Below are 27,031 nucleotides of genomic sequence, written 5' to 3'. Positions count from 1 at the left end.
ACAAAAAAGGGCTTTCTTTGGATTTTTGCAGGCAATCACACAAACCAACAATTAAGTAAATTCATAAAACAAGAAGGGTATTAGGGTCAAGAAAAGCATAAAACTTTCCGTGGCTTTGCCGATCGCTCCCGCCTCGCAGCTATCCAGAAAGTCCCCGTGAAGTTGAAGACCGTGAAACATCTTCAACCTCACGCGGCCTCGTAATGGATAACGGAAATTCCCAGACTGCCCCTGGGCCCCACACCGAAGACCGCATCAAGCTCAACGTCGGCGGCAAGTACTTCGAAACGACGTTAAAAACGATCCAGGCAGGCGGACCCGACTCTCTCTTAGCCGCCCTATCGAACCGCTCCACCGACGACCCGAACCCGGTTTTCATAGACCGGGACCCGGAGATATTCTCCGTCATCCTCTCGCTTCTCCGATCGGACAGCCTCCCTTCCACGGCTCGCCGATTCTCAAAGCAGGAGCTCGCCGATGAAGCCCTCTACTACGGCATCGAGTCGCAGCTCAAGTCGGTGATGTCGCCGCCTCCTTTTTCTGGAATCGACGCCTCAATTGTCACCACCGTCCAACCCGCCTCCGATGGCCGTCCTTCGGCGATCACTGCAGGGGACGACGGCTCCGTTTGGATCGCCCATGGCGGCCAGATATCCAGCTACGATTGGAATCTCAGCCACGCCAGTACTATCCGTACGCATTTGGAGGACATAACCTCGATTTGCCGAGTGTATCCTGATATCGCCGCTGTAGGATCCGAATCCGGCGCAGGACTCCACTTCTACGATTTCTCAGGCGTGCGAAACCTGGGGTCTATTCACTGGACCGACCCGGAAGATCCCAGAATCTTCAAGGCGCGAGTCACCGCCATTGCTGCCTCGCCGAGCTCTGTCTTCGCGTCGTTTGATTGCCCCCGCAAAGAGAATTGCATACTCGTGATCGACAAATCGACTCTCAAAATCGTATCCGAGCTGAGCCGGCAGCCGGGAAGCTCGGCGAAGAACCTGGCCGTTGGAAAGCTGAGGTGGCTTCCGGAGACGGGCTTGATCGTCGGGAGCTCCGTCACATGCGGCGCCTTTGGGTACTCTGGTTATATCCGTTTGTGGGACCCGAGGTCGAATGAGGTGATATGGGAGGCGAACGAACCGGGTTCAGGCCGGAGCAGTCGCTTCGGGGACTCATTCGCCGACGTGGACGCCGACGTTGAGGAGTCGACTCTGTTCAAGTTGTGTTCAAAGTCCGGCGATTTGGCAGTGGCAGACTTGCGTAAATTAGGGGATGATCCGTGGGTATATTTGCAAGACAAGAACCCAAGCTTGAGGAACGCCGGCGGAGACGGGACGGATGGCGATAGCAATAGGGTGGTTAGGTGTTACAGAAAGCAAGTGTTTGTGGGGAGGGAAGGTGGGTTGGAGGTTTGGTCGAGGGTTGCAGAAGCAGAAAGCAGGGTGGAAAGAGAAAATGGGGTTTGTGAGGGGTGGTATAGGAGGAATTTTGTGGATAAAGAGGAGGATTCCGAGAGAGGGGTTATAAAGAAAATCGAAGGCGGCGGAGACAGGCTGTTTGTTATTCGGGAAGATGTTGAGGGTATTGAGGTGTGGGAAAGCTCTCATTCTTCCCGTGCGATTTCGGTGTTGTGATTCCAATGGAGGCTCTGTAATGTCAATTGTGTTTACTGTATTGCTACTTTTTCACATTTTCTGCATATTGGTATCGCGAGACATTGTCTCTGATTTCATTTGATTTCTTCGTTACATAGATGAGTATTTCGGACATTGCATTTGCCTGGTCCTCACCCGTAACCCTGGTAACCCTCTACATGATTCGGAGCTTTTGAATTGGTTAATTTCGGATGCTTCCATATTCATTGTGTAAGCACGTTTATATTCCATCATTCCAATTCTAATCAACAATGCTGCTCTGTTTTCGTTTGCTTATCGGTATCATCACTTCACTTTCTCGTTGTTGGTATAATTGCAGCAGTGGAGACCAGCTATCGTGGACACGCATTGTCAATAACTTGTTTCCGATTTGATGGTAAGTAAAGTTTGATTTTCTTCGTCTTGACCAACATTTTAGATTATTCTGTAAGGCTGATTACGGTTTTGCCGTGCTATTTCCTTTGTCATGTAGCATTTGGGTGATGTTGAAGCTATTATGCCTCTTGACATCCAATGAGGATCACTTAACAACTAGAATTAGTGATTGGTTTTTGGTTTGGTTTTTTCTACGCTCACACTAAGTAGCAGTTCTGTCTTCTGCTTTCTTACCTGCATGATATTGTTTGCGTATACGATGAAAACGTACTTAAAAGTGGTATGGAAGCTTAACTTCACACACGCTACTACAGTCTTCAGTGCAGTTACACACTTATATAATGTTTTAATTGTGTTCTCCATCCAATGTGTTCACAAGCCCAATCTGTATTGCAATTCTTTCTTCTTTTTTTTCGCTTTCTTGTTTGTCTTTAGTTCAGAAAGTTTCCCTTAATGGTTCAGATACAAATTTGACACCACTCGTAGTAACCACTAAGTTGCAATAATCCCCAATTAGGCACATGCTTGCAATACACGCAGGAATAGAACTTTTATGGCCTCTTAGAATTATGATACTGTCCGATATCATTTCTACTGGTTTCTTTTGTCTTACTTGTCATTGTCTAATTTCATCATTCTTTTAGTTTCCTGTAATAATTACAAATTGAAGGAACTTGCCTCAAATTTGTGAAACTTCTCACACCTGAGGACCAAAACTTTTGTCATGCAGGGTTTGGAATTTTTTTTTCAACGTCAATACCACCAGTATCATTGCTAAAGCTACGGCCACCTGCAGTGTGAAGGATCCTGATTGTGCCTAGTTGACAAACAGAAAATCCTCTTCCACATGGGACAGACTGAAGCCATAGTATGCCAATTTCCAAGTGACAAACCTCTCTAATTCACAGATGACAAAACCAATCTAATTAGAGCCACAACACTAGCTTACTTTAAGTGTCGTCTATTAGGTTGGATGCCAGAGAAATTATGGTGGCGGCAATCTTGTCTTCCAAAGTCAAAGATGCTTTGTTGCACGTGTAGCCTGCGCCTTCAAGGTTGCTAACAATTTTGTATGCACATGTAGCAGGCAAGCTTGCTAACAATTTTGTTTAGGGTATTTGTAGCCTGTGGCTTCAAGGTTTTTCCATAAGCGCTCCCGAGGTATGCTCCTCTTTTACAGTAAAAGGATGATGGCGGTCTTCATTTGGAGCCTCTCACACATGGCCTCAACCTATATTACCAGCCGAAACCCTAAAGCAACAATGAGAAGGCTAGACGGAGACTTGTGCAGTCACTGAAGTTGAAGAAACTTCAGTCATCTTGCGCTCATCATCCGCATCATTTGGGGAGTTTATGTTCTTCTGGAAATGATTTGTCTCTTAAGCATGTCACCGTGTGTTATTGCTCCACAAGCAGATGCTCGGGAAGCTAGATGGTTACGAAAATGGATGATCGGCAAGATCTGAGAGACTATTCTACAAGTGTGTTCTGAGTTAATTCCTCAACGAGCAGGTAGACAATTTACTCACTAAGAAGAGGAACTTTGAGACGCAGGTGAGATTAGTGAAAGAGGCAGCTAAGTTGGTCCCGACTTTCAGAAACGCCGCAGACGGGGGTTGTTAGATGGTTATTATTGGACGTTGGCCATGGTGAGACTTCATGGCACACACTTACAATTCTGAGATGGTTTATAAGGAAACTTTGAGGCGTTTGTTAACTCAGATATTTGACGTTGCTGTTACGTTTAGTGTGTAATTGTGAATAAAGTAGTGAATCATTTGATGATACTGCACAATGCTTTTGCTGTTGCCCATCTTAATGGCTATTGTTGATGAAATTATTAACGTCAATCTTTCATGTTTGAGTGCGCCTATTGTAATGTTTTCAATAAAACTTCGATCGAAGTCTCATTTAGAAGTGTCTTTTTACCGTATTGCATAATAACCATAAAGTATAAGATTAAGATTAAATTAACAGTAAAATTAAACTTTATCAATAAACCACATCTAATAATCAAACCCTTAGCATCAGGCAATCTTTCTTCTATGTAGGGATATTGATTTTGAAGTTTTTGATCTTCAAACTAAGATATGGATCGATTTATGTAACATTTTTTATTTTGTTTGATTTCAATTATTTTATGAGCCCAAGCAAAAATTCAGTCGATGTTTAAGAACTTACTGCAGTCAATATCTCATTGTTGAGTGTTAAAAGCGTTTACTTCAGGAATTTGGCTTCTTTCTTGTTGAATTTGTGGTAAGTCAGTAGCATGAGTAAAAATCATACAACAACAACAACAACAAAGCCTTTTCCCACTAAGTGGGGTCGGCTATATGAATCCTAGAACGCCATTGCGCTCGGTTTTGTGTCATGTCCTCCGTTAGATCCAAGTACTCTAAGTCTTTTCTTAGAGTCTCTTCCAAAGTTTTCCTAGGTCTTCCTCTACCCCTTCGGCCCTGAACCTCTGTCCCGTAGTCACATCTTCGAACCGGAGCGTCATTCGGCCTTCTTTGCACATGTCCAAATCACCGGAGCCGATTTTCTCTCATCTTTCCTACAATTTCGGCTACTCCTACTTTACCTCGGATATCCTCATTCCCAATCTTATCCTTTCTCGTGTGCCCACACATCCCACGAAGCATCCTCATCTCCGCTACACCCATTTTGTGTACGTGTTGATGCTTCACCGCCCAACATTCTGTGCCATACAACATCGCTGGCCTTATTGCCGTCCTATAAAATTTTCCCTTGAGCTTCAGTGGCCTACGACGGTCACACAACACGCCGGATGCATTCTTACACTTCATTCATCCAGCTCGTATTCTATGGTTGAGATCTCCATCTAATTCTCCGTTCTCTTGCAAGATAGATCCTAGGTAGCGAAAACGGTCGCTTTTTGTGATCTTCGCTAGATTGCTCCGGTCATTAGCGTGGATAAGTATATAAATGGATAGAGATAGGAAAGCAAACACAAGATGTACGTGGTTCACCCAGATTGGCTACGTCCACGGAATAGAAGAGTTCTCATTAATTGTGAAGGGTTTACACAAGTACATAGGTTCAAGCTCTCCTTTAGTGAGTACAAGTGAAAGATTTAGTACAAATGACATTAGGAAATATTGTGGGAGAATGATCTCGTAATCACGAAACTTCTAAGTATCGGAGTGTGGTGTCGTCTTGACTTGCCTTATCTGTCTCATAGGTAGATGTGGCATCTTCTCTGGAAGTACTATTCCTCCATCCAGGGGTGGTATCTTTAACTGGTGGAGATGCACAAGGTAATGTATCAATTTCACTTGAAGCTTACTTGTAGTTTCAGGCTTGGTCAAGCGCGATACAAACCATGTAGTAGGAGTCCCCCAAGTCGCCGAGCTAGGGGGTCTGCTGAAAGAGGTGACAGACAAGGTAAGCAATCAGAGCTCCGACTGATTGTTCACCTTCTCCCCATCTTGCAGCAGCATGAAGGATAAAGAGAAGAAAAATGAGAAGAGATGATATGAGATACTTTTGCTTTTGAAGAAGTAACTTTCCACAGGCTTATTCTTGAACTGAGCTGGAGGGTTTTCTGGTTTCCTCCAGAGTATAAGGCCGACTGAAGAATTTGAGGGTCAAAACAAGTCCATCAAATCTAGAGTACGTTCCACCCTGCTGATATGGGATACTTTTGCTTTTGACAGAGTAATGGATGTATCGGCACGTGTGCTATTACGCTTGTCTCCACATGCTTCCTTGTATCCTTCGCACTTGCCCTATCTGTTCCTCAAGCAGATGCGGAATCTTCCCTGGAAATATAAGATGTTGAAGATGAGTACTCGAGAGCAATGCCAGGTAAGTAATCAGGTAAGGGGTTCCAGGCAGTCAGTTCCTGGCTGGAAGCTTGATTCCAAGTGCTGACTGATTGCTCTCTTTCTCCTTGTCTTGCAGGTAAAAACAAGGCCAAAGGAAAAGACAGGGAAAAAGCATGATATGGGATACTCTTGCTTTTAACCCTGATGATATGAGATATTCTTGCTCTAGTATAGCTTGTTTGCAGAGGTATTATCGGGGGGAAGGAAAGCTGAATATTTCGAAAGGCTTCGTTGGGAGTGCCCTCTCAGATATGATGAAGGGTTGAGCATTTTTGCAGGTCTGCCTGTCTGTTGGGGATGGAGGTCGACATATATAGGAGTCTCCCTAAGAAGTAGTAATGCTATTCCTTTACCCCGCTTGGTCATAGCACGGTAGTGGGAGCTGCCAGTTTCACATGTTTTAACTCTGTCAGAGCACTTTGAAAAAGTGGTCTGTGGTATCTGGCTCTCGAGATTCGGAGAACGATGCCTCTTCGATTTTTGAGAAAGCAATCATGCTGGGGGTCTGGCTCTCGAGATTCGGATAGCAGTGTCTCTTCGATTTTTGAGAAAGTAATCATGTTGGGAGTTTGGCTCTCGAGATTCGGAGGGCGGTGCCTCTTCGATTTTGGAGCAAGCAATCTGTTGGGAGTGTTGTCTCGAATGTGAGTAAAGGTTGGGCATGTTTGCTAGTCTACCTTGCCACGAAGCACAAAGGTTGACACACAGGGACTTTCCAATTATCCAGCAATGGTACTGTTCCTTTACCCTCTCTTCGATTTTGAGAAAGTAGTCATGTTGGGAGTCTGGCTCTCGAGATTCGGAGGACGGTGTCTCTTCGATTTTGGAGCAAGCAATCTTGTTGGGAGTGTTTTCTCGAATGTGAGTAAAGGTTGGGCATGTTTGCTAGTCTACCTTGCCACGAAGCACATAGGTTGACAAACAGGGACTTGCCAATTATCCAGCAGTGGTACTGTTCATTTACCCTTGTGGGTAATAATATGGTAGCTAGACCTTCAAAATTTATGTGTCTAAACTTTGTTAGTGCTGTTTCTTTGCTATTCTTTTACCTTTCTTGGTCAGAGCGATGTAGTGGGAGTTGCAAGCTTCACGTGCTCAACTTTGGCAGAGAACTTTGGCAAAGTTATCTGTGGTACCCATGAGCTATTGTTGCGTGTGGGAAGTGGGTGATTGAACAGTAAGATTCATGTGCTTTCTACTTCACCAGAAGTCTTCGACAGAATGCCCATAATTTCTGCAAAGCTGAGTGTGCGTGTGACAGGTGATGACAAGGCTAGAAAAGTAGATGCCTCTTCGATTTCTGAGATCGGCCCTCGTGGTCTCTAAGCAGCCCAGCTTTTGAGAAAGCGAGCGCCTCTTCGATTGATTCGGAGAACGATGCCTCATCGATTTTTGAGAAAGCAATCATGCTGGGGGTCTGGCTCTCGAAGATTCGGGGAGCAGTGTCTCTTCGATTTGTGAGAAAGTAATCATGTTGGGAGTCTGGCTCTCGAGATTCGGAGGGCGGTGCCTCTTCGATTTTGGAGCAAGCAATCTTGTTGGGAGTATTTTCTCGAATGTGAGTAAAGGTTGGGCATGTTTGCTAGTCTACCTTGCCACGAAGCACAGAGGTTGACACACAGGGACTTTCCAATTATCCAGCAATGGTACTGTTCCTTTACCCTCTCTTCGATTTTTAAGAAAGTAGTCATGTTGGGAGTCTTGTGCACTGGGTACGACCTTTTAGTCATGTTGGGAGTCTGGCTCTCGAGATTCGGAGGACGGTGCCTCTTCGATTTTGGAGCAAGCAATCTTATTGGGAGTGTTTTCTCGAATGTGAGTAAAGGTTGGGCATGTTTGCTAGTCTACCTTGCCACGAAGCACAAAGGTTGACACACAGGGACTTTCCAATTATCCAGCAGTGGTACTATTCCTTTACCCTTGTGGGTAATAATATGGTAGCTAGACCTTCAAAATTTATGGGTCTAAACTTTGTTAGTGCTGTTTCTTTGCTATTCTTTTACCCTTCTTGGTCAGAGCGATGTAGTGGGAGTTGCAAGCTTCACGTGCTCAACTTTGGCAGAGAACTTTGGCAAAGTTATCTGTGGTACCCATGAGCTATTGTTGCGTGTGGGAAGTGGGTGATTGAACAGTAAGATTCATGTGTTTTCTACTTCCTCAGAAGTCTTCGACATAATGCCCATAATTTCCGCAAAGCTGAGTGTGCGTGTGACAGGTGCTGACAAGGCTGGAAAAGTAGGTGCCTCTTCGATTTCTGAGATCGGCCCTCGTGGTCTCTGGGGAGCCCAGCTTTTGAGAAAGCAAGCGCCTCTTCGATTTCTGAGATCAGCCTTCGAGGTCTTTGAGCAGCCCAACTTTTGAGAAAGCAAACGCCTCTTCGATTTCTGAGATCAACCCTCGTGATCTCTAAGCAGCCCAGCTTTTGAGAAAGCAAACGCCTCTTCGATTTCTGAGCAGGCGCCTCTTCGATTTCTGAAGCTCCGTCGAGTGCAGATTTTTATAGGGGTTGGCATTAAGTTCCAAAGCACACTTGAATCTCCACCAGTAGAAGCTTCATTCATGCACTTCTAAGATCTTGATTTGTCCGACCTCTTCTCTCTTCAACACCTTTGAAAATGTCTGGCCCCTCCGACCGTCGTTTTGACTTGAACCTTGTTGAAGAGGCAGCCCCGCCTTCTCCAGACAACATATGGCGCCCATCCTTCGTCTCCCCTACTGGTCCTCTTACCGTTGGGGATTCCGTGATGAAGAATGATATGACCGCTGCGGTGGTGGCCAGGAACCTTCTCACTCCCAAAGATAACAGACTACTTTCCAAACGGTCTGATGAGTTAGCTGTTAAGGATTCGCTGGCTCTCAGTGTTCAGTGTGCAGGTTCTGTGTCTAATATGGCCCAACGCCTATTTGCTCGAACCCGCCAAGTTGAATCATTGGCGGCTGAAGTGATGAGTCTCAAACAGGAGATTAGAGGGCTCAAGCATGAGAATAAACAGTTGCACCGGCTCGCACATGACTATGCTACAAACATGAAGAGGAAGCTTGACCAGATGAAGGAAACTGATGGTCAGGTTTTACTTGATCATCAGAGATTTGTGGGTTTGTTCCAAAGGCATTTATTGCCTTCGTCTTCTGGGGCTGTACCGCGTAATGAAGCTCCAAATGATCAACCTCTGATGCCTCCTCCTTCTAGGGTTCTATCCAGTACTGAGGCTCCAAATGATCCCCCTCCGGTGCCTTCTCTTTCTGGGGCTCTACCGACTGCTGAGACTTCTCCTAAGCAACCTTTGTGAAGGCTCCCTCTTGTGTGTTTATTTTGACTCATGTATATGTACATATTTGTAGCTTATCGGGGATATCAATAAATAAGCTTTCCTTCATTTCAACGTATTGTGTTAAATACACCAAAGCCTTCTTCGCTAAGTTCTTTGAATTTTCTTTTGTTGAAGCTTGTATGTTGAAGCTTTCTGAGTGGAGCATGTAGGTTGGGGTAGTGTTCCCTTAATTTTCCGAGTGAGGAAAACTTCTCGGTTGGAGACTTGGAAAATCCAAGTCACTGAGTGGGATCGGCTATATGAATCTTAGAACGCCATTGTGCTCGATCCTGTGTCATGTCCTTCGTTAGATCCAAGTACTCTAAGTCTTTTCTTAGAGTCTCTTCCAAAGTTTTCCTAGGTCTTCCTCTACCCCTTCGGCCCTGAACCTCTGTCCCATAGTCGCATCTTCTAATCGGAGCGTCAGTAGGCCTTCTTTGCACATGTCCAAACCACCGTAACCGATTTTCTCTCATCTTTCCTTCAATTTCGGCTACTCCTACTTTACCCCGGATATCCTCATTCCTAATCTTATCCTTTCTCGTGTGCCCACACATCCAACGAAGCATCCTCATCTCCGCTACACCCATTTTGTGTACGTGTTGATGTTTCACCGCCCAACATTCTGTGCCATACAGCATCGCCGGCCTTATTGCCGTCCTATAAAATTTTCCCTTGAGCTTCAGTGGCATACGGCGGTCACATAACACGCCGGATGCACTCTTCCACTTCATCCATCCAGCTTGTATTCTATGGTTGAGATCTCCATCTAATTCTCCGTTCTTTTGCAAGATAGATCCTAGGTAACGAAAACGGTCGCTCTTTGGTATTTCTTGATCTCCGATCCTCACCCCTAACTCGTTTTGGCCTCCATTTGCACTGAACTTGCACTCCATATATTCTGTCTTTGATCGGCTTAGGCGAAGACCTTTAGATTCCAACACTTCTCTCCAAAGGTTAAGCTTTGCATTTACCCCTTCCTGAGTTTCATCTATCAACACTATATCGTCTGCGAACAGCATACACCAAGGAATATCATCTTGAATATGTCCTGTTAACTCATCCATTACCAACGCAAAAAGGTAAGGACTTAAGGATGAGCCTTGATGTAATCCTACAGTTATGGGAAAGCTTTCGGTTTGTCCTTCATGAGTTCTTACGGCAGTCTTTGCTCCTTCATACATATCCTTTATAGCTTGGATATATGCTACTCGTACTCCTTTCTTCTCTAAAATCCTCCAAAGAATGTCTCTTGGGACCCTATCATACGCTTTTTCCAAATCTATAAAGACCATGTGTAAATCCTTTTTCCCATCTCTATATCTTTCCATCAATCTTCGTAAGAGATAGATTGCCTCCATGGTTGAGCGCCCTGGCATGAACCCGAATTGGTTGTCCGAAACCCGTGTCTCTTGCCTCAATCTATGCTCAATGACTCTCTCCCAGAGCTTCATTGTATGACTCATTAGCTTAATACCCCTATAGTTCATGCAATTTTGTACGTCGCCCTTATTCTTGTAGATAGGCACCAAAGTGCTCGTTCGCCACTCATTTGGCATCTTCTTCGTTTTCAAAATCCTATTGAAAAGGTCAGTGAGCCATGTTATACCTGTCTCTCCCAAAAGTTTCCACACTTCGATTGGTATATCGTCTGGGCCTATTGCTTTTTTATGCTTCATCTTCTTCAAAGCTACAACCACTTCTTTCTTCCGGATTCGACGATAAAAAGAGTAGTTTCTACACTCTTCTGAGTTACTCAACTCCCCTAAAGAAGCACTCATTTCATGTCCTTCATTGAAGAGATTATGAAAATAACCTCTCCATCTGTCTTTAACCGCGTTCTCTGTAGCAAGAACCTTTCCATCCTCATCCTTGATGCACCTCACTTGGTTTAGGTCCCTTGTCTTCTTTTCCCTTGCTCTAGATAGTTTATAGATATCCAACTCTCCTTCTTTGGTATCTAGTCGTTTATACATATCGTCGTAAGCCGCTAACTTAGCTTCTCTGACAGCTTTCTTCGCCTCTTGCTTCGCTTTTCTATACCTTTCACCATTTTCATCGGTCCTCTCCTTGTATAAGGCTTTACAACAATCCTTCTTAGCCTTCACCTTTGTTTGTACCTCCTCATTCCACCACCAAGATTCCTTTTGGTGTGGGGCAAAGCCCTTGGACTCTCCTAATACCTCTTTTGCTACTTTTCGGATACAACTAGCCATGGAATCCCACATTTGGCTAGCTTCCCCCTCTCTATCCCACACACATTGGGTGATTACCTTCTCTTTGAAAATTGCTTGTTTTTCTTCTTTTAGATTCCACCATCTAGTCCTTGGGCACTTCCAAGTCTTGTTCTTTTGTCTTACTCTTTTGATATGTACATCCATCACCAACAAGCGATGTTGATTAGCCACGCTCTCTCCTGGTATAACTTTGCAATCCTTACAAGTTATACGATCCCCTTTCCTCATTAGAAGAAAATCTATTTGTGTTTTTGACGACCCACTCTTGTAGGTGATCACATGTTCTTCTCTCTTCTTAAAGAAGGTGTTGGCTAAGAAGAGATCATATGCCATTGCAAAATCCAAGATAGCTTCCCCATCCTCGTTTCTCTCCCCAAAACCATGGCCACCATGAAAACCTCCATAGTTGCCTGTCTCCCTGCCCACGTGTCCATTTAAATCTCCTCCTATAAATAACTTCTCCGTCTGAGCAATTCCTTGCACCAAGTCTCCAAGATATTCCCAAAATTTCTCCTTCGAACTCGTATCCAACCCTACTTGAGGTGCGTACGCACTAATCACATTGATAAGTTCTTGTCCTATTACAATCTTGATTGCCATGATTCTATCTCCTACCCTCTTGACATCTACAACATCTTGTACCAAGGTCTTGTCCACGATGATGCCAACACCGTTTCTCGTTCTATTTGTGCCCGAATACCAAAGTTTAAACCCTGAGTTTTCTAGATCCTTTGCCTTACTACCAACCCACTTAGTTTCTTGTAGGCACATAATATTTATCCTTCTCCTCACCATAACTTCCACTACTTCCATAGATTTTCCCGTTAAGGTTCCTATATTCCACGTTCCTAAACGCATTTTGCTCTCTTGAACTCTACCCTTCTGTCCTAGCTTCTTCACCCTCCCCCGTCTAATAGGATCAAAGTACTTCTTTTGTGTGTCCCGGGTAAAGTTGATAGGAGCATATGCTCCCAAACAACTTTGAGTGGAGTCGTTCGAAAAGAAGTTTCTATGGCCCCCTTGCTCATTTAACACTGCATCCGGGTGCCGATGGAGATACAGCGACCCTTGCTCACTTATCACTGTGCTCGGGCCACACAGCGCGCCACTTACGGGTGACGCCCTAGCTTTAGCGCGATTTTGTTCTGGATTCATTTTCATAAGGATTCGACGTGATCATGGAGTGCCGGCTGTCGACTACCTGACGCCCTCCCCCTCCTCCTTTATCCGGGCTTGGGACCGGCCATGTAAGACATAGGCGGAGTTCATGAGTAAAAATCATGTTATTAAAAAATTAATTGGCAATTTATATGCACTTAAGAAGTTTAACATCGTGAGAAATTTTATGAAAACAATTATATCTTCGATTTTATCTGCACTTAAGAAGTGCAACATATGAAGCTTATACTGTTATACATGCAAAAATAACAATATCAATCTTATAAATCGTTTTAGATGAAAATTACAGAATGATAAGGCGATGAGAAATTTAGAGAGAGACAAAGAACTTAGATTTGTGACTTGAGGATTAAATAACAAATATAAATCAAACCTCCAAATTCAACAAGTTAGTACGTAGCATATGTGTAAAAATAAAGTTACATATTGCATTGGATTTGTGAGGATAGTATAAGTAGTACGTTTAAAGAGATATTGATAGTTAAATTAGTAAATGGATTTAAAAATAATATGGGTTTAGAGAGTAAGCTGAGTGTAGAGAGAAGTTATATGGGTTCAAATAAAATTTTCCAAAAAGAAATCTTCTTAAAATTAAATTTGTCAGAAGGATATAAGAAAATGATGTCAGACCTAACTCGACGATAAAAAAAAAGTGGATTGTACGTAATCATGGCTTATAAATTTGGACTTGTATCTAGCTCTTTTCTAAAGATCGAATAATATTTCAGATCAGGTAATTCAATAAGACAACGGCCAAAACTATAATTCATTAATTAAGATCAAGATGCGTTAAAGTAATTTAGTTAATTGACTTGGGTAGACCAACTAGGGAATTTTCTGAACACGGTCTTCTTTAAAACTTCTACCCTTTCTGTCTGTCTTCTTAAAAACTGTTGATCGACAATAATTCTCATGTGGAGGCTTCGTTTTTCTTTTGAATGCATGAACCTCCTTTTAATATTAAAGTTCAAGGTCAATAAATTTCTATATAATACTGAGTTTTGTGACTATATAAACATTTAAATTCCTGAAACCAGAAGGGGAGATCAGACTGAAGAAGTTGAGTTTTTGTTTCCTAGAAATGTCGATGTCGTCGCCACTTGAAGCGTCAGTATCACCCAAGTTGACAAGCGTTGGTAAGTAGAAGAAGGGTGATATCCGCACACCACTTTAATCCTCTGCACACCTTGTTTATCTTCTTCGCATGACGTTGTTTTTTTTCATATGAAAAAATTAATTAATGTTCTGATAGTAACTCTGCCCTTCAATTGTAGTCGCGTTGTGGCCAAGTTTCCTCACCACTTATCTCACGTCGATTATCGTTACATACTTAACTGCCGTTTGGGAGATAAGCATCACACGGGCTGCTGCAATCGTCAATATTTATTGGGGTGCGGTGGGTTTAATGCCAGCGGTCATGAAATTACTAGTGGGTGATTTCATCGGTAGCTATGGGATGGTCTTGCTCTCCAGGCTTGCCTTCGTCGCTGTAAGTTTCTACCAGTCACCAATCACTGTGTTCAGTGATTTGATATTAGTTAACTTTCTGGTTCATCACTACACCACAACTCCAAATAGATTGTAGTTTGGAAAAGCTATGAAATGATACAATATTAGTGTTATAAAAAAGGTTAGGTCAGTCAACGCTGTAATAGCGCAAGTTTTATTGTGGCGTTTATGAAACACCATCATAAACTCTTGTTTTAATAGCGTTTCTGAAATGCTATTATAGATGTAATAGACAGCGTTTCTGAGACTTTTAATTTGCTTTAGGTCGTCCTTGTACCTCTTGTAATATAAATTGGTTCGCAAATAAGGATAAACCATGAACTCGATTTATCTCTAATTTTTCTATGGAGTTTTGAACATTCGAAATGGACTTAAAGTAGTAAAGCATGCCAAATAATGGAGACCAAAGAAAACAGAAAGTGCTTGTCTCTCACGCGTTGTCACGTCAGTTGATTAGTCAAGAAGTGAGAACCATCATAATAATATAGTCACTACTACTACTACAAAATATAAATTCACTCTACATATAAGTTTGTTGGTAGCATGTAGATAGATGATAATCATTATGGAAAAAATGCAGGGTTTAAGTCTTTTGACTATGTCCGCACCACCAACAGGCACTTGCACTGCATATGAGGCTGAGTTCATTGCCCTAGTACAAAGGAATGGTACCTTTGTAGACTGCTAAATCGCCGTGGTTTGGCCGGAAAACGGCTCGAAAGTGGCTAACTGAGACCAAGACAGCCACTTTCGAGCCTTTTTCCGGACAAACCACGGAGATTTAGCCATTTAAAAAGATACCATTCTCTTTTTCTCGTCGAGAAGTATGATTTTCGTTTTTGAATCACTTGATTTCGTTGAGTAGTGAAGAAGTTATGAATGTTTAAAGTTTACCCAGTTTCCGGTGAGTTTTCCAGTTTTCCTTCGGACCAGTCAACTTTGAGGCTATTTTCCGGCTATCTCAGCCAGGCATTGGGCTTCCAAATGGTATAATCTTATTCTACACTTTTCTATCTTCATTTTGATATATTATGGGTCGAATTTGGTTAAGAAACGATTGAGTTACGAAGCTTTGAAAATTTCTCAAACTTCCGGCCAAGAGTTCGGGGACACTTAACGGAGTTTTTAACGGAATGACCAAAATGATGGATGGTGGACAATCTCAGGGACCACTTTTATCGATTTGGAATGTTAGGAGACCAAAGTGATGAGTTATGCAAATCTCAGAAACCATTTTGGTTATTTAGCCACATTTTTATTAGTATAAACCATCCGTACATATATGTGCAGGTCTATTTTAATACAAATGTGATAGTGTCATAGAACACCTTCCGGGTAATTTTTCCACTTTGATCGTTTTAATATTCCTTAATTGTTTAATTATTTGTCTTGAGACCTTTATTTTATGGATAGTCAAAAACAATCAAAGGCCCTAAAGCTAATACTCTCAAATGCCTAACTATGGACTCTCTGATAACCACGCATTCCAACATAGTTTGCCTATCGGTTTTACTGGATTTATGTTTTCTTCTTCTTCTTCTTTTTCCTACTGCAGCTTAAATTGTCAATCGAAAATGTCAACTTATGCTCAAGTTGACCTCCATTTTTTTAGTTCTATCAGTTAGGGAGAGATCTACAAGTTGAAGATTGTAATCTAAAGTAGGTGGGAGAGAAGAATGTCAACTTGTGGAGTTTACTATCAATATCTTCGTATCATACATACACGGCAGGGAGGAACATATGACTCATTCTTCGATGTTATCACTTTGTATATTTTCTTCTCCCAAATCTCTATATATGTCCTACATATGCAGAGAATAATATCATTACTTTGAGTGTGACTTTTCTGAAGTTTTCTCGTTTAAACTTCTTCTAAATTATTGAGAATCGACATGGTTTCTGTGCTACATCGAAGAAGTCTTTTCTTTTGTTAAAAGAAAAAAAAATCGTAGTGATTGTGCAAGTTCTGAGAGCTATACAGTACTTAGCAATGTTATCTTTGGTGAAGATCACTGGTAATTGGATCTAGTTACACACTACTTATTTGTTTTGTGGTTAACCCACATTTCTAACTCTTAACAATAATTCATCATAACATTTTCTCGTCTCCTTGTGTGGTCTTCAATTTGTACTTCTGATGTGGGCGGATATACTTGCTGCATATGCAATGTGGATGACCATGGCATACTTAACAGATGTATGGAAGCTCAGTCCCACCCACGCGGCTGGAATTCTCAATATTTTCTGGGGCATGGTGGCCATAATGCCAGTGGGCTTGCCGTTTCTTGTGGATGCTTTCATGGGTAACTTCTGGATGGTCTTAGTTTCCAGTTTTTCCTACTGTGTGGTAAGTTTCTTCGAGACAAAATTGATATAATTCTAAGCAAAATATGGTCACTAAATTAATCATTGTGGACTGCAGGGCTTAGGTTTTTTGTCAATGTTGTGGAGCCAAAATATTCACAGGGCGACACGTGGATTTTTGGACAAAAATGACAAAAATACCCTTGCAGTACAACGAGGTTCCTACGCGCAAGCAGCGGGCAACCCTTTTTCAACCAAGACAGAAGTGCCCAAAATAGGTAACAATTCAAAGTCCATCTCATCAAATCCTTTCTACAAGGTAATTCCCAAACACATTCCTTTTAAATTATGTTAATTGGCTAATTAATGGGTTTATTGCCTAATTAACCCATTAATTGTCAATTAAACCATCCATTATATCCAAATAACTACAAAATACATCCAATTCAACCCTAAAACACCACATGGCCGGCTATCCCCATTTCAAAACCTAATCCATCACTTTTTTTCTACCTTTTTCACCATTTCTTCCTTTTTATTACCCAATAAATTCAAAAACCACCAAAACATTCATCTTATGTTTAATAGCCAAATAAATTGGCTAATTAAACCTAAATTAAACCTAAAAACCCTAGCCACCTCCTATCCCTATAAATATACTCCCATTCTCACCAAAAAGCTAATTCCAACACTTTGGCAAAAATCCCAAAATTCTCTAAACACTCTTTCTCTCTAAATTCTAACTTTGGCATCGGAGGTTCTTCGGCCAAAGCCCCCTCCCATTCATCGTGGGCGCGTGAGGCTTTTGGCCTTAACCTAAGGTGCTAGTTGTTTTGTAGGTGCAAAATCGTCCAAGATCAAAGAGGAGAAAATTTGCATCCACAAATTGGTGCTTTCATTGAGAGTTGAAATCCATACTCGTAGAAGACTCTCGCACAAAAAAGGTTTTTTCTTTATTTTCTAGTCCATTTGAATATTTTTCATACGTTCTTATTATTAGAATTTTTTATTTGCAAAGGTTCTTTGATAAAACATATAAGCAAAATATAATGGCTAGAAATTTAGAAAATTCCATAAGTGAAAATTCTAGTGTTCAAGAAATGGGAGTGCGGAGATCCGTGAGGCAAAATGCTACAATAAGGGGAGCAGCATCACCACCACGAGTTTCCACCATGGGAACCACCGCGGTGGCTACCTCGGTAGCCACCCACGGCGAGGTCCATGGTGCCTTCACCACGGCCACCATGGGAACCACCGCGGTGGCTACTTCGGTAGCCATTCGTGGCGAGGTCCATGGAGCTTTCACCACGGCCCGAGCCATGCCATCCAAGGCTCACGATACCAAGACCACGACCCAAGCCGTGCCATCCAAGTTTACATGGACCCAAGCCCAAGCCTCGCATTCACATGCACCGCGCGTTGAGCAGCCCACTCCCGTGGTCCAGCCTGCTTCCGTCGAGCAGCCCACTCCCGTGGCCCAGCCTGCTCCTGCCAAGCAGCCTGCTCTCGTGACCCAGCCTGCTCCCAACGAGCAGCCCACTCCCGTGGTCCAGCCTGCTTCCGTCGAGCAGCCCACTCCCGTGGCCCAGCCTGCTCCTGCCAAGCAGCCTGCTCTCGTGACCCAGCCTGCTCCCGACGAGCAGCCCACTCCCGTGGTCCAGCCTGCTTCCGTCGAGCAGCCCACTCCCGTGGCCCAGCCTGCTCCTGCCAAGCAGCCTGCTCTCGTGACCCAGCCTGCTCCCGACGAGCAGCCCACTCCCGTGGTCCAGCCTGCTTCCGTCGAGCAGCCCACTCCCGTGGTCCAGCCTGCTTCCGTCGAGCATCCCACTCCCGTGGCCCAGCCTGCTCCTGCCAAGCAGCCTGCTCTCGTGACCCAGCCTGCTCCCGACGAGCAGGCCACTCTCGTGGTCCAGCCTGCTTCCGTCGAGCAGCCCACTCCTATGGCCCAGCCTGCTCCTGCCAAGCAGCCTGCTCTCGTGACCCAGCCTGCTCCCGACGAGCAGCTCACTCCCGTGGTCCAGCCTGCTTCCGTCGAGCAGCCCACTCTCACGGCCCAACCTGCTCCTGCCGAGCAGCCTGCTCTCGTGACCCAGCCTGCTCCCGACGAGTAGCCCACTCTCACGACCCATCATGCTCCAGTGGCTTTCCAAGCAGCCCAAGTCGACCCAAGACTATCTCAACCATCCGGACCTACCATCGAGCCAGGGGCATTCTCACCACATTTTTTCGCGGGTTTGACATTTCCCAACTCAAATCTCGCGCCCGAAGTCTACCACCCTTTCATAGCCCAAGGAGGCGCATTCCTTCCAAGCTCTTCCAATCCAAATGGCGAACAACACTTGTCTCGACAAGTCATAGAGTTGACGAGCGCCCTTGCACAACAGACAACCTTGGTGAATCAACTTTTGCAACACATTGGGATCCAACGTGCCCCGGACGAGATATCCCGAAGTAGGACAAGGGCAGACGGACATTTCCAGCAGCGTCCCGGCAGGCAGCCACGAGCCGAACGTTTGGGCAGTGTACATTCCCGCCTTAGAGCGCGAAAGAGCATGCACTCTCGACTAGGCCCACGGAGGAGCATACATTCACGGTTGGGGTTATACTCCGATAGTCAACATGAACAACCTTCCGGGCAAAGTGTCTATTCGCAGCTAAGCCCACAAGGAGCGTCCTCCACCTCACATCAGAGTAGGCAGCACGACGGACGGAGAGAAGCAATCACTCAATCCAGCTCAAGTTCAACCAGCAGCATGCGAAGAACTCGCTCACCTACTAGGAACGCATCACATGCACTGCATCCGCGACATAGACGAGCCAAACACATGGAAGAGCAGCCTAGACCAGCAAGTCATGACTGGGGGCAGCCGAGAGCTCCGCTACCCCAACAAAGGAAAATTTAGGAAGAAGTAGAGAGACTCTTGACCAAGCGATTGCATGATTTCCAACACAACGAGGTCACCGACGAGGCACTACGACGGAACATAACCAACATAAGCAGGTCACCCTTCACGGAGGAGATTGAGCAGGCAGAGCCTCCACGCAAGTTCAGCATGCCACATTTCACATCTTTCAAAGGGGATGAAGACCCGGAGAGACACTTAAAACGTTACCAAAGTGCAATGATCCTTTATCGAAACAACGATGATCTCATGTGCAAGATATTCACCACCACTCTACAAGGCGAGGCGCAAGATTGGTTCTACACTCTGCCGCCACAATCCATCCGGAATTTCTACGAACTTTCTTTGGTTTTCACCAAAGAATATTCATCTTATCGCTCGATCAAAAAGAAGTCTGACCATTTGTTCGACGTCAAGAAGAACCCAAAGGAGTCGCTTCGCGACTATGTGAGGAGGTTCAAAGTAGAGAAGGCAAAAATAGTCGGATGCAACGACTCGATAGCTAGAGCAGCCTTCCAAAAATGACTTCCAGCAGACCACCCGCTATTTAGAAAATTGATCATGAAAGAAGATCTAACTCTGGCAGACTCTTTTGCTTTAGCAGAGAAGCATGCACTTTGGGATGAGGCTCGCCAATGCACATTCAAGGACTTAAAGAAGTACCCGACATCACCTCCCTAGAAGCAGCGGAAGACTTATTCGCATGTTGACGGTATCTAAAGTAGCAATAAGCTCTACCATCATGCGAGAAGAGCTGGGGGCCTGACTACCTGTATTCTACAGTTACCTGCAGTCATCATCATGACGCACTATTCCGCTGAATCTAAACCGGCGACGATAAAGGCGTAGACCCTGGCAGATGCAAAGTTTTCTGATGAATGCAACAACTCGGCCCAACGATGCCCCGAAGGCAGTCGAGCACACTTTAGCTGCACATATTCCCTTAATGGAGATTTCTGGCATTCGCATGTCAACGACGCATCCAACTACAAAGGCTTGCGAGCAGCCGTGGTTCGTGGCAACCGACTACTTCACCAAATAGGTGGAAGCAGAGCCCATGACGACCACGATTCAGACGGACATAGAGCGCTTCATATGGAGGAACATCATTTACCGATTTGGCATCCCTTAATCCATCGTCACCAACAATGGCCTGCAATTCGTAGGCAAAGATTTGGCGAAGTTCTTCAAAAAATATGGCATCAAGCAGCATATGTCCATGCCGAGATTCCTCAAGGCAATAGGCAAGCCGAAACATCCAAAAAGATGGATCCCATCTGGGAAGGTCCGTACAAGATCAGCAGAGTAGGGGGCAAGAGTAATTACACCCTCACCACCATGAAGCGGTAAAAAGATTGAAAAGAAATTGATGGCCTACAATCTGAAGAAGTACCATGTGTGACCTCCCGCTACATCAAAACTCGAAGACTCAATAAGCTCGACGGGCACCACCTCACAAGCTAAGGACTATCCAGTTGTTATGCAGTTCTTACCTTACAGCTAAAGTTCTCATTCGTTTCACTCGTTTTTCAATGAGGAATTTAGAAGTAATCACAACTTGGCTTGGCTGCATGCTTACAACAACTAATCACTCCTGCACTTCAAAAGAAGACTGCGCCCTTCTTAGGGACTCATCGCAGGAATTGCGCCCCCCGAGGGACCAACCATGCTCTCCAGTGCGAGAGGGTAAACCAATTCTCCGACACCCATATGGGTCAGCTCTCCAAGACGGGAGGATAAACTTTACACTCCGAATATCCAGACGTGGATGAGCCTGGCTGCCCTAGTATAACTAGATGCAAAATGGCTTGCGTCGGGATTCCTAGAAGTAGCCGCAATGGTCTTTTTCAAGGCTTAGCTAATTGAAGGATTTTGGGTTTCTTGGCCTAATCCGTGGGGAACCGGGCCCTAGAGACGGAGAGGGCACATTACGCAGTACATCCGATGGACGGCTGCCCTGGAATCCTAAAGCTGCTACCGAGTGCACTAAGGTAGCCTACGGATTCCGGAAGACTGCCTACGGCTTGCCCTTCGAGCAGTGAAGCCGCACTAGACTTATACAACCGCACATTCTTGTGAAAGGTTAAGCAAGCTAGCGCGCATATACGAAGTTTTATCCACTGCCTACATGCTACGTAGTCGATAAGCTTCACCTCTGCCAAGCGCGGAACAACCTACACCAAGTCCTAAAGTGTTGTGATACTTGCTACGCAACCTACGGAATTGAAAAAAGTCAAGGTTAACAGCCTAGTGGTTACGCGGACTTGTCTGCTTCTGTAAGTAAGGCATCCGGCTGCCAACCCTATGGCTAACAACTTTGCAAAGTTCTACACCAACACCTACGGCTGCATAGGCTACGCGAGTTTGTCTGCTTATAAAAAAGTAGCATGCCTGCCACTGGTCTATCAAGTCTAAAGGTTAGGGCATGAACAAAAGAAGTGAAGATGAAGAAAAACGAAGGAAAACATGTTTATAAACAACTAGCAAAGGCCGAAGGAGTTCAAGCAAAACAAAAGCTACAAGGAAAAACAAAGAAAATCCTAAAGGCTACCTAAAATACTACACTACAGCAGCTTGGACATCCCACGACTACTCGGTCGCCACACCTTCAACAGCCGTAACGTCTTAGCAGCGGCATCATCCGACGCTTCACCCCTGGCTGCCCCAGTCTGGGCACTAACTTCTCCAACTACTTCACCAATGGAAGCCTTAAAAGTAAAAGCAAGCAAGTCTTCCGGAGAAATAGAAAAGGTCTTAAAACCTCAAGCCCATCCTTCTCACCCTTCAGTTGCTCATTCTTCTTAAGCAGACTAACATGGACGCACTGCAGCTCATCCACTCTCTTCTTAGCATAAGTAGCGAAACGAAGCTCAGAAATTGCAAGCTTAAGATCTTGAATCTGAGGCGAATCAATCTCAGCAGCAAAGGGAGCAGGCTTTGGCGCCACTTTAGCAGCAGAGTCCACCTTACCACTCTTCATAATAGCAAGTCTCTACAAAGGTGAACCGGACTTGGCTCCCAAAGAACGTCCTGGTACAGACTTCGGCACTGGGGGCATGATAAAACCTTTACGCTGAGTAATCTTATCCACAATTGTACTAGCCATTCTCAACATGGAAGACGCCACATGCTCAGATCTAGCAGCCTTACATTTCTTCCTATTGGAAGAAGTCATGTCAATCACATACCTCTTGGTAGCAAGCGGACCCTCATGAGCAGCGAAAGAAGTCTTTGGTTTTTTCTCAGCCGGCATCTCTTGAGCAAGCAGAAAAGATCCATTTTCCCACCTTCACTTGCAGCAGGATCCACAACAGTGATTGGACGAGCCAGTGCATCCGCTTTGATCCTATTCCCCTCATCTTTTGGGAACAGCCCACGTTTCTCCTGACAAAAAGAGTTAAAGTAACCAACGTCATTCGTGGTACCTAGCAGGGAAGTTCAACCCAACATTCCAGCAGTTCATGAGGTTCGCAACCTCTTCATTTCTCTCAATCACCAGCCTAGCTCGAATCATGTCCAAAAGCCTAAAAAGACATGAGCCATGTGACTTGCCTAACACTGCGCCCCAGTGCCACAATCCGAGGTCCCAGCCACACAAGCTGCCCTTGGTTCTAGCCAAGTCGAGCAGCTTAAAGCAGTGGTCCCTGCCACAATACCTCATCGGCCCATGCCGAGTCGACTCCTGGCCCATGCCAGCCGACGTGCCGCACCACCCCGACGGCTGCCCCGCGGTAGCACTATCCACGAAGAAGACGAAGAAATCAATGAAAGATGGTCCTTTGCACGGGCAAGATGTAGAAGATTGCTAGAGGAGGGGGAACAAATATCCTCTAAGCTATCTCTCTCTTGTAGGGTAGAATAAATCGCTCTCCAAAGTTGATTTAATAACCCACTTAAGGTGGATTTAAATAGGCTTTGAGAGAAATTTATTTCCCTTTCCTAGAAGGATCTAATTTCCTATTAAAGAGAGAATCTACATCAAAATAGGAAGCAGTCCAAAGTTTCCTAAAGCAAGAAGATCTCTACACCTGCTGCCATTTTCTGCGAGCAGCCCAACAGGTGTGGGGGCATTTGTGGAGCCAAAATATTCACAGGGCGACACGTGGATTTTTGGACAAAAATGACAAAAATACCCTTGCAGTACAACGAGGTTCCTACGCGCAAGCAGCGGGCAACCCTTTTTCAACCAAGACAGAAGTGCCCAAAATAGGTAACAATTCAAAGTCCATCTCATCAAATCCTTTCTACAAGGTAATTCCCAAACACATTCCTTTTAAATTATGTTAATTGGCTAATTAATGGGTTTATTGCCTAATTAACCCATTAATTGTCAATTAAACCATCCATTATATCCAAATAACTACAAAATACATCCAATTCAACCCTAAAACACCACATGGCCGGCTATCCCCATTTCAAAACCTAATCCATCACTTTTTTTCTACCTTTTTCACCATTTCTTCCTTTTTATTACCCAATAAATTCAAAAACCACCAAAACATTCATCTTATGTTTAATAGCCAAATAAATTGGCTAATTAAACCTAAATTAAACCTAAAAACCCTAACCACCTCCTATCCCTATAAATATACTCCCATTCTCACCAAAAAGCTAATTCCAACACTTTGGAAAAAATCCCAAAATTCTCTAAACACTCTTTCTCTCTAAATTCTAACTTTGGCATCGGAGGTTCTTCGGCCAAAGCCCCCTCCCATTCATCGTGGGCGCGTGAGGCTTTTGGCCTTAACCTAAGGTGCTAGTTGTTTTGTAGATGCAAAATCGTCCAAGATCGAAGAGGAGAAAATTTGCATCCACAAATGTCAACGCCACCAGTCCTTACCGGGGCAACAGGCACTTGCAGCGCATATGAGCCCGAGTGCATTGGCCAAGCACAAAAAGCCATCTTTTTCACAGCGTTAGCTCTAATAGCTGTGGGAGTTTGCGGTCACTTGACCTCCTTAAGGAGGTTCATTGCTGAGCAGTTCATGCGCCCAGACGAAGACGCAGACTCAGACCTTGAGGAGGGCAGGCTCTTGCAATTTTTCCTCAGCTGCTTAGCCTCCGTTATGGCAATCCTCGTCCCTATAGCTGGAGTTTTTGCAGCTTATTTTATAAGGCCTTGGTCAATTAGGTATGGCATCCCAGCCATATGTACCTTGGTAGCTCTACTTATTTTCTTAACTGGTTCGCGCTCGTATCACACTCCTAGAGGACAAGGCACAACTCTGATTAGGGTCTTTGTGGCCTCAGCCTCTAAAATTTTCCAGAAATGCCCGAGAGATGCCTCTCAGCTCTATGAGAGACATGATGTTGATTATTGCATACCTCACACTAACCACCTCAGGTTTGGACTATTTCTTATGCACTCATGCGCACACGTACACTCACACATAAACAAATACATGACCGCAATTATAATGACACCTCTTGTAACATTTTAATCCCACAAGTTGCTTTTTGAAACTAGGTGCCTAGACAAGGCTGCCATTTTATCAGCCACCCAACCTCTAGAGCAACAACAAAATAATAGGTGGAGACTTTGCAGAGTCACAGAAGTGGAAGAAACCAAAAGCATCCTATGCCTGATTCCTCTATGCACAACCTTTATCCTATTGGGTGTTGTAACTTCAATCGGAAATACCTACTTCATCGAGCAAGCAATCCACATGAACCGCAAAGTTGGGCGAATAAAGGTTCCTCTTCCATTGCTTCTATGGTTCTATGACCAAGCCAAACAATTTTGTGGAAAACTCACACAACTTTTAGTTGAATATCAGAGTGCGCAACAAACGAGACTAACAAAATAATAAGAATATTATTAAACGAATGAGAATGCCGAAACGGCTACAAAACCCTAAGAGGCTACATTGTGACTAACTTTTCTCAAACTAAATTACAAGCAATATTTATAGAGAACTAAACCTAAGAAACCCTAACTCGGATGGGCTAGGTCCAAATCCTAAACTAACAAGCAAAACCCAAATACTAAAATAAATCTAAATACTAATATTTTCCAACACCCCCCGTCAAACTCATGGCGGTACACGACATGGGTTTGCCAAAGTAGATGTGGATGCAAAACTCCAAATTCCGATGCTGATGCCCATGCCCATGCCAATGCCCATGCCAATGCCAATGCCCATGCCAACTTCTGAACAAACAAACAAAAAATCCAACCAAAATTTCTTTCCCTTTGCCCGCATGGGCCTCAAACAAGCAACCAATTTTTTCTTGTTTCTTCCTTTTTTTTTTACTCCCCTGTTTTTCCTTCTTTTTTCCTTTGCAGCAATACAGACTTGCGGATACTCCTGCAGGCTGTGGCGTTCAAAGGTGCAGAAGCAAAGTTACGGGACAAAAAACAAACGAACAATTTTTTTCTTCTTGTAAACAATCAATACCAACTAATAATCTGAACATGAACGAAAACGGAAACGAGCAAACAGATACCAACCCGAAGCAGATTAAATCCCGAAGGATCAAACCTGCTCTGATACCAAGTTGAATATCAGAGTGCGCAACAAACGAGACTAACAAAATAATAAGAATATTATTAAACGAATGAGAATGCCGAAACGGCTACAAAACCCTAAGAGGCTACATTGTGACTAACTTTTCTCAAACTAAATTACAAGCAATATTTATAGAGAACTAAACCTAAGAAACCCTAACTCGGATGGGCTAGGTCCAAATCCTAAACTAACAAGAAAAACCCAAATACTAAAATAAATCTAAATACTAATATTTTCCAACACTTTTAGGACTAACAAGGTATGGTCCACCAATTGGAATTGGTGTATCAATGATTTTTGCAATTCTATGTTGCATCACGGCAGCGAAAGTGGAGACACGAAGGTTAGGCGTGGTTGCAAGCCATGGTCTAATTGACAAGCCGGAGGAAACAATTTCCATGACCATATTTTGGTTGCTTCCACAGTTTCTTCTCCTATGAGGTGCTGATGGGATTGCAGAAAATAGCATTGCTTTGTTCTTCATTAATCAAGTTCCTCCATCCATGGCGCGGTACATGGTTATGTTTGCCATTGCTGTTTTTGGAGCTGGGACAATGGGCAGTACTTTGTCAGTTTATTTAGTTGGTAAGATAAGTGGAAGGGGAGGGAGATCCAGTTGGTTCCAAGACACTTTGAACAAAAGTCGTTTGGATAATTACTATTGGACCTTGGCTGCACTGGCTGCAGCTAATCTTGTTTTCTATATTTTGATGAGCTTTTGGTATGCTTATAACGATTCGAAATCGGAGGAGGAAGAAGATTCTGGTGCAACTGAATGTTTGACATGGTACCAAGCATGTTGATTAAGCTGATAAAGATTGAAACTTTGAATAAAGGTTTGAAGAAATCTGTGTTTTTCTAGATAGAAAAGGGAAAGCAAGAGTCTGTGTATATTTTTCATATATCCCAAAAGAAAATTACAAGGACTATATGTATCACAGCTGGTCTATATGTATCACAGCTGGTCTAAAAACAGATCCTACATATAGGGACCTAGTACTCCTCTCCGGCCATTAATGGTCGTCGGAGGATATCATCCATCCACTTGGAAGAAGATGAGAATGCTCAGTACAATTAAAAAGACAAAAACATCAACTGTAATCTTTCTAAAACTAGAAAAAAAAACTAGCCGTTGAATTTTATGACTCATTCTAATTTTAGTAAGGTCTTCATTTCTTCACATTTCTCAGCTCCC

At 43.9% G+C, this 27,031-nt stretch overlaps 2 protein-coding genes across 3 annotated transcripts; both read left to right on the top strand.

Annotated features, from left to right (window-relative positions):
* The first annotated feature begins 83 nt into the window (after window positions 1-83).
* Window positions 84-3,897, top strand: LOC126618336 (protein ENDOPLASMIC RETICULUM-ARRESTED PEN3-like). 2 transcript variants are annotated; one of them, XM_050286365.1, is made up of 4 exons: window positions 84-1,670; window positions 1,760-1,871; window positions 1,981-2,037; window positions 2,767-3,897. In XM_050286365.1, exon 1 carries the CDS (start codon window positions 204-206, stop codon window positions 1,638-1,640), a length of 1,437 nt encoding a protein of 478 aa, XP_050142322.1. In that variant the 5' UTR covers window positions 84-203; the 3' UTR covers window positions 1,641-1,670; window positions 1,760-1,871; window positions 1,981-2,037; window positions 2,767-3,897. The 2 variants fall into 2 exon arrangements, with proteins under 2 accessions (XP_050142322.1, XP_050142321.1); XM_050286364.1 differs by having other exon boundaries at window positions 84-1,871.
* A 12,360-nt stretch (window positions 3,898-16,257) lies between these two features.
* On the top strand, window positions 16,258-26,639 carry LOC126618209 (protein NRT1/ PTR FAMILY 5.5). Its single transcript, XM_050286278.1, has 6 exons — window positions 16,258-16,467; window positions 16,543-16,564; window positions 24,149-24,671; window positions 24,795-25,105; window positions 26,086-26,202; window positions 26,296-26,639. The coding sequence occupies exons 1-6, from the start codon at window positions 16,258-16,260 to the stop codon at window positions 26,637-26,639; spliced, it is 1,527 nt and encodes a 508-aa protein (XP_050142235.1).
* Window positions 26,640-27,031: the final 392 nt, after the last annotated feature.

Source organism: Malus sylvestris, chromosome 4 (genome assembly GCF_916048215.2).
Source record: "Malus sylvestris chromosome 4, drMalSylv7.2, whole genome shotgun sequence".
NCBI classification, from domain to species: Eukaryota; Viridiplantae; Streptophyta; class Magnoliopsida; order Rosales; family Rosaceae; genus Malus; species Malus sylvestris.
The sequence above is the reverse complement of the archived record's forward strand: the minus strand, read 5'-3'. Positions and strand labels throughout refer to the sequence as shown.

Coding starts and splice junctions, on each gene's coding strand:
- LOC126618209 (XM_050286278.1), top strand. CDS start 16,258: ATGTGGGCGGATATACTTGCTGCATATGCAATGTGGATGACCATGGCA. Junction 16,565..24,148: donor CTTAGGTTTTTTGTCAATGT/TGTGGAGCCAAA, acceptor ATCCACAAATGT/CAACGCCACCAGTCCTTACC. Junction 24,672..24,794: donor CCTCACACTAACCACCTCAG/GTTTGGACTATT, acceptor TTTTGAAACTAG/GTGCCTAGACAAGGCTGCCA.
- LOC126618336 (XM_050286365.1), top strand. CDS start 204: ATGGATAACGGAAATTCCCAGACTGCCCCTGGGCCCCACACCGAAGAC.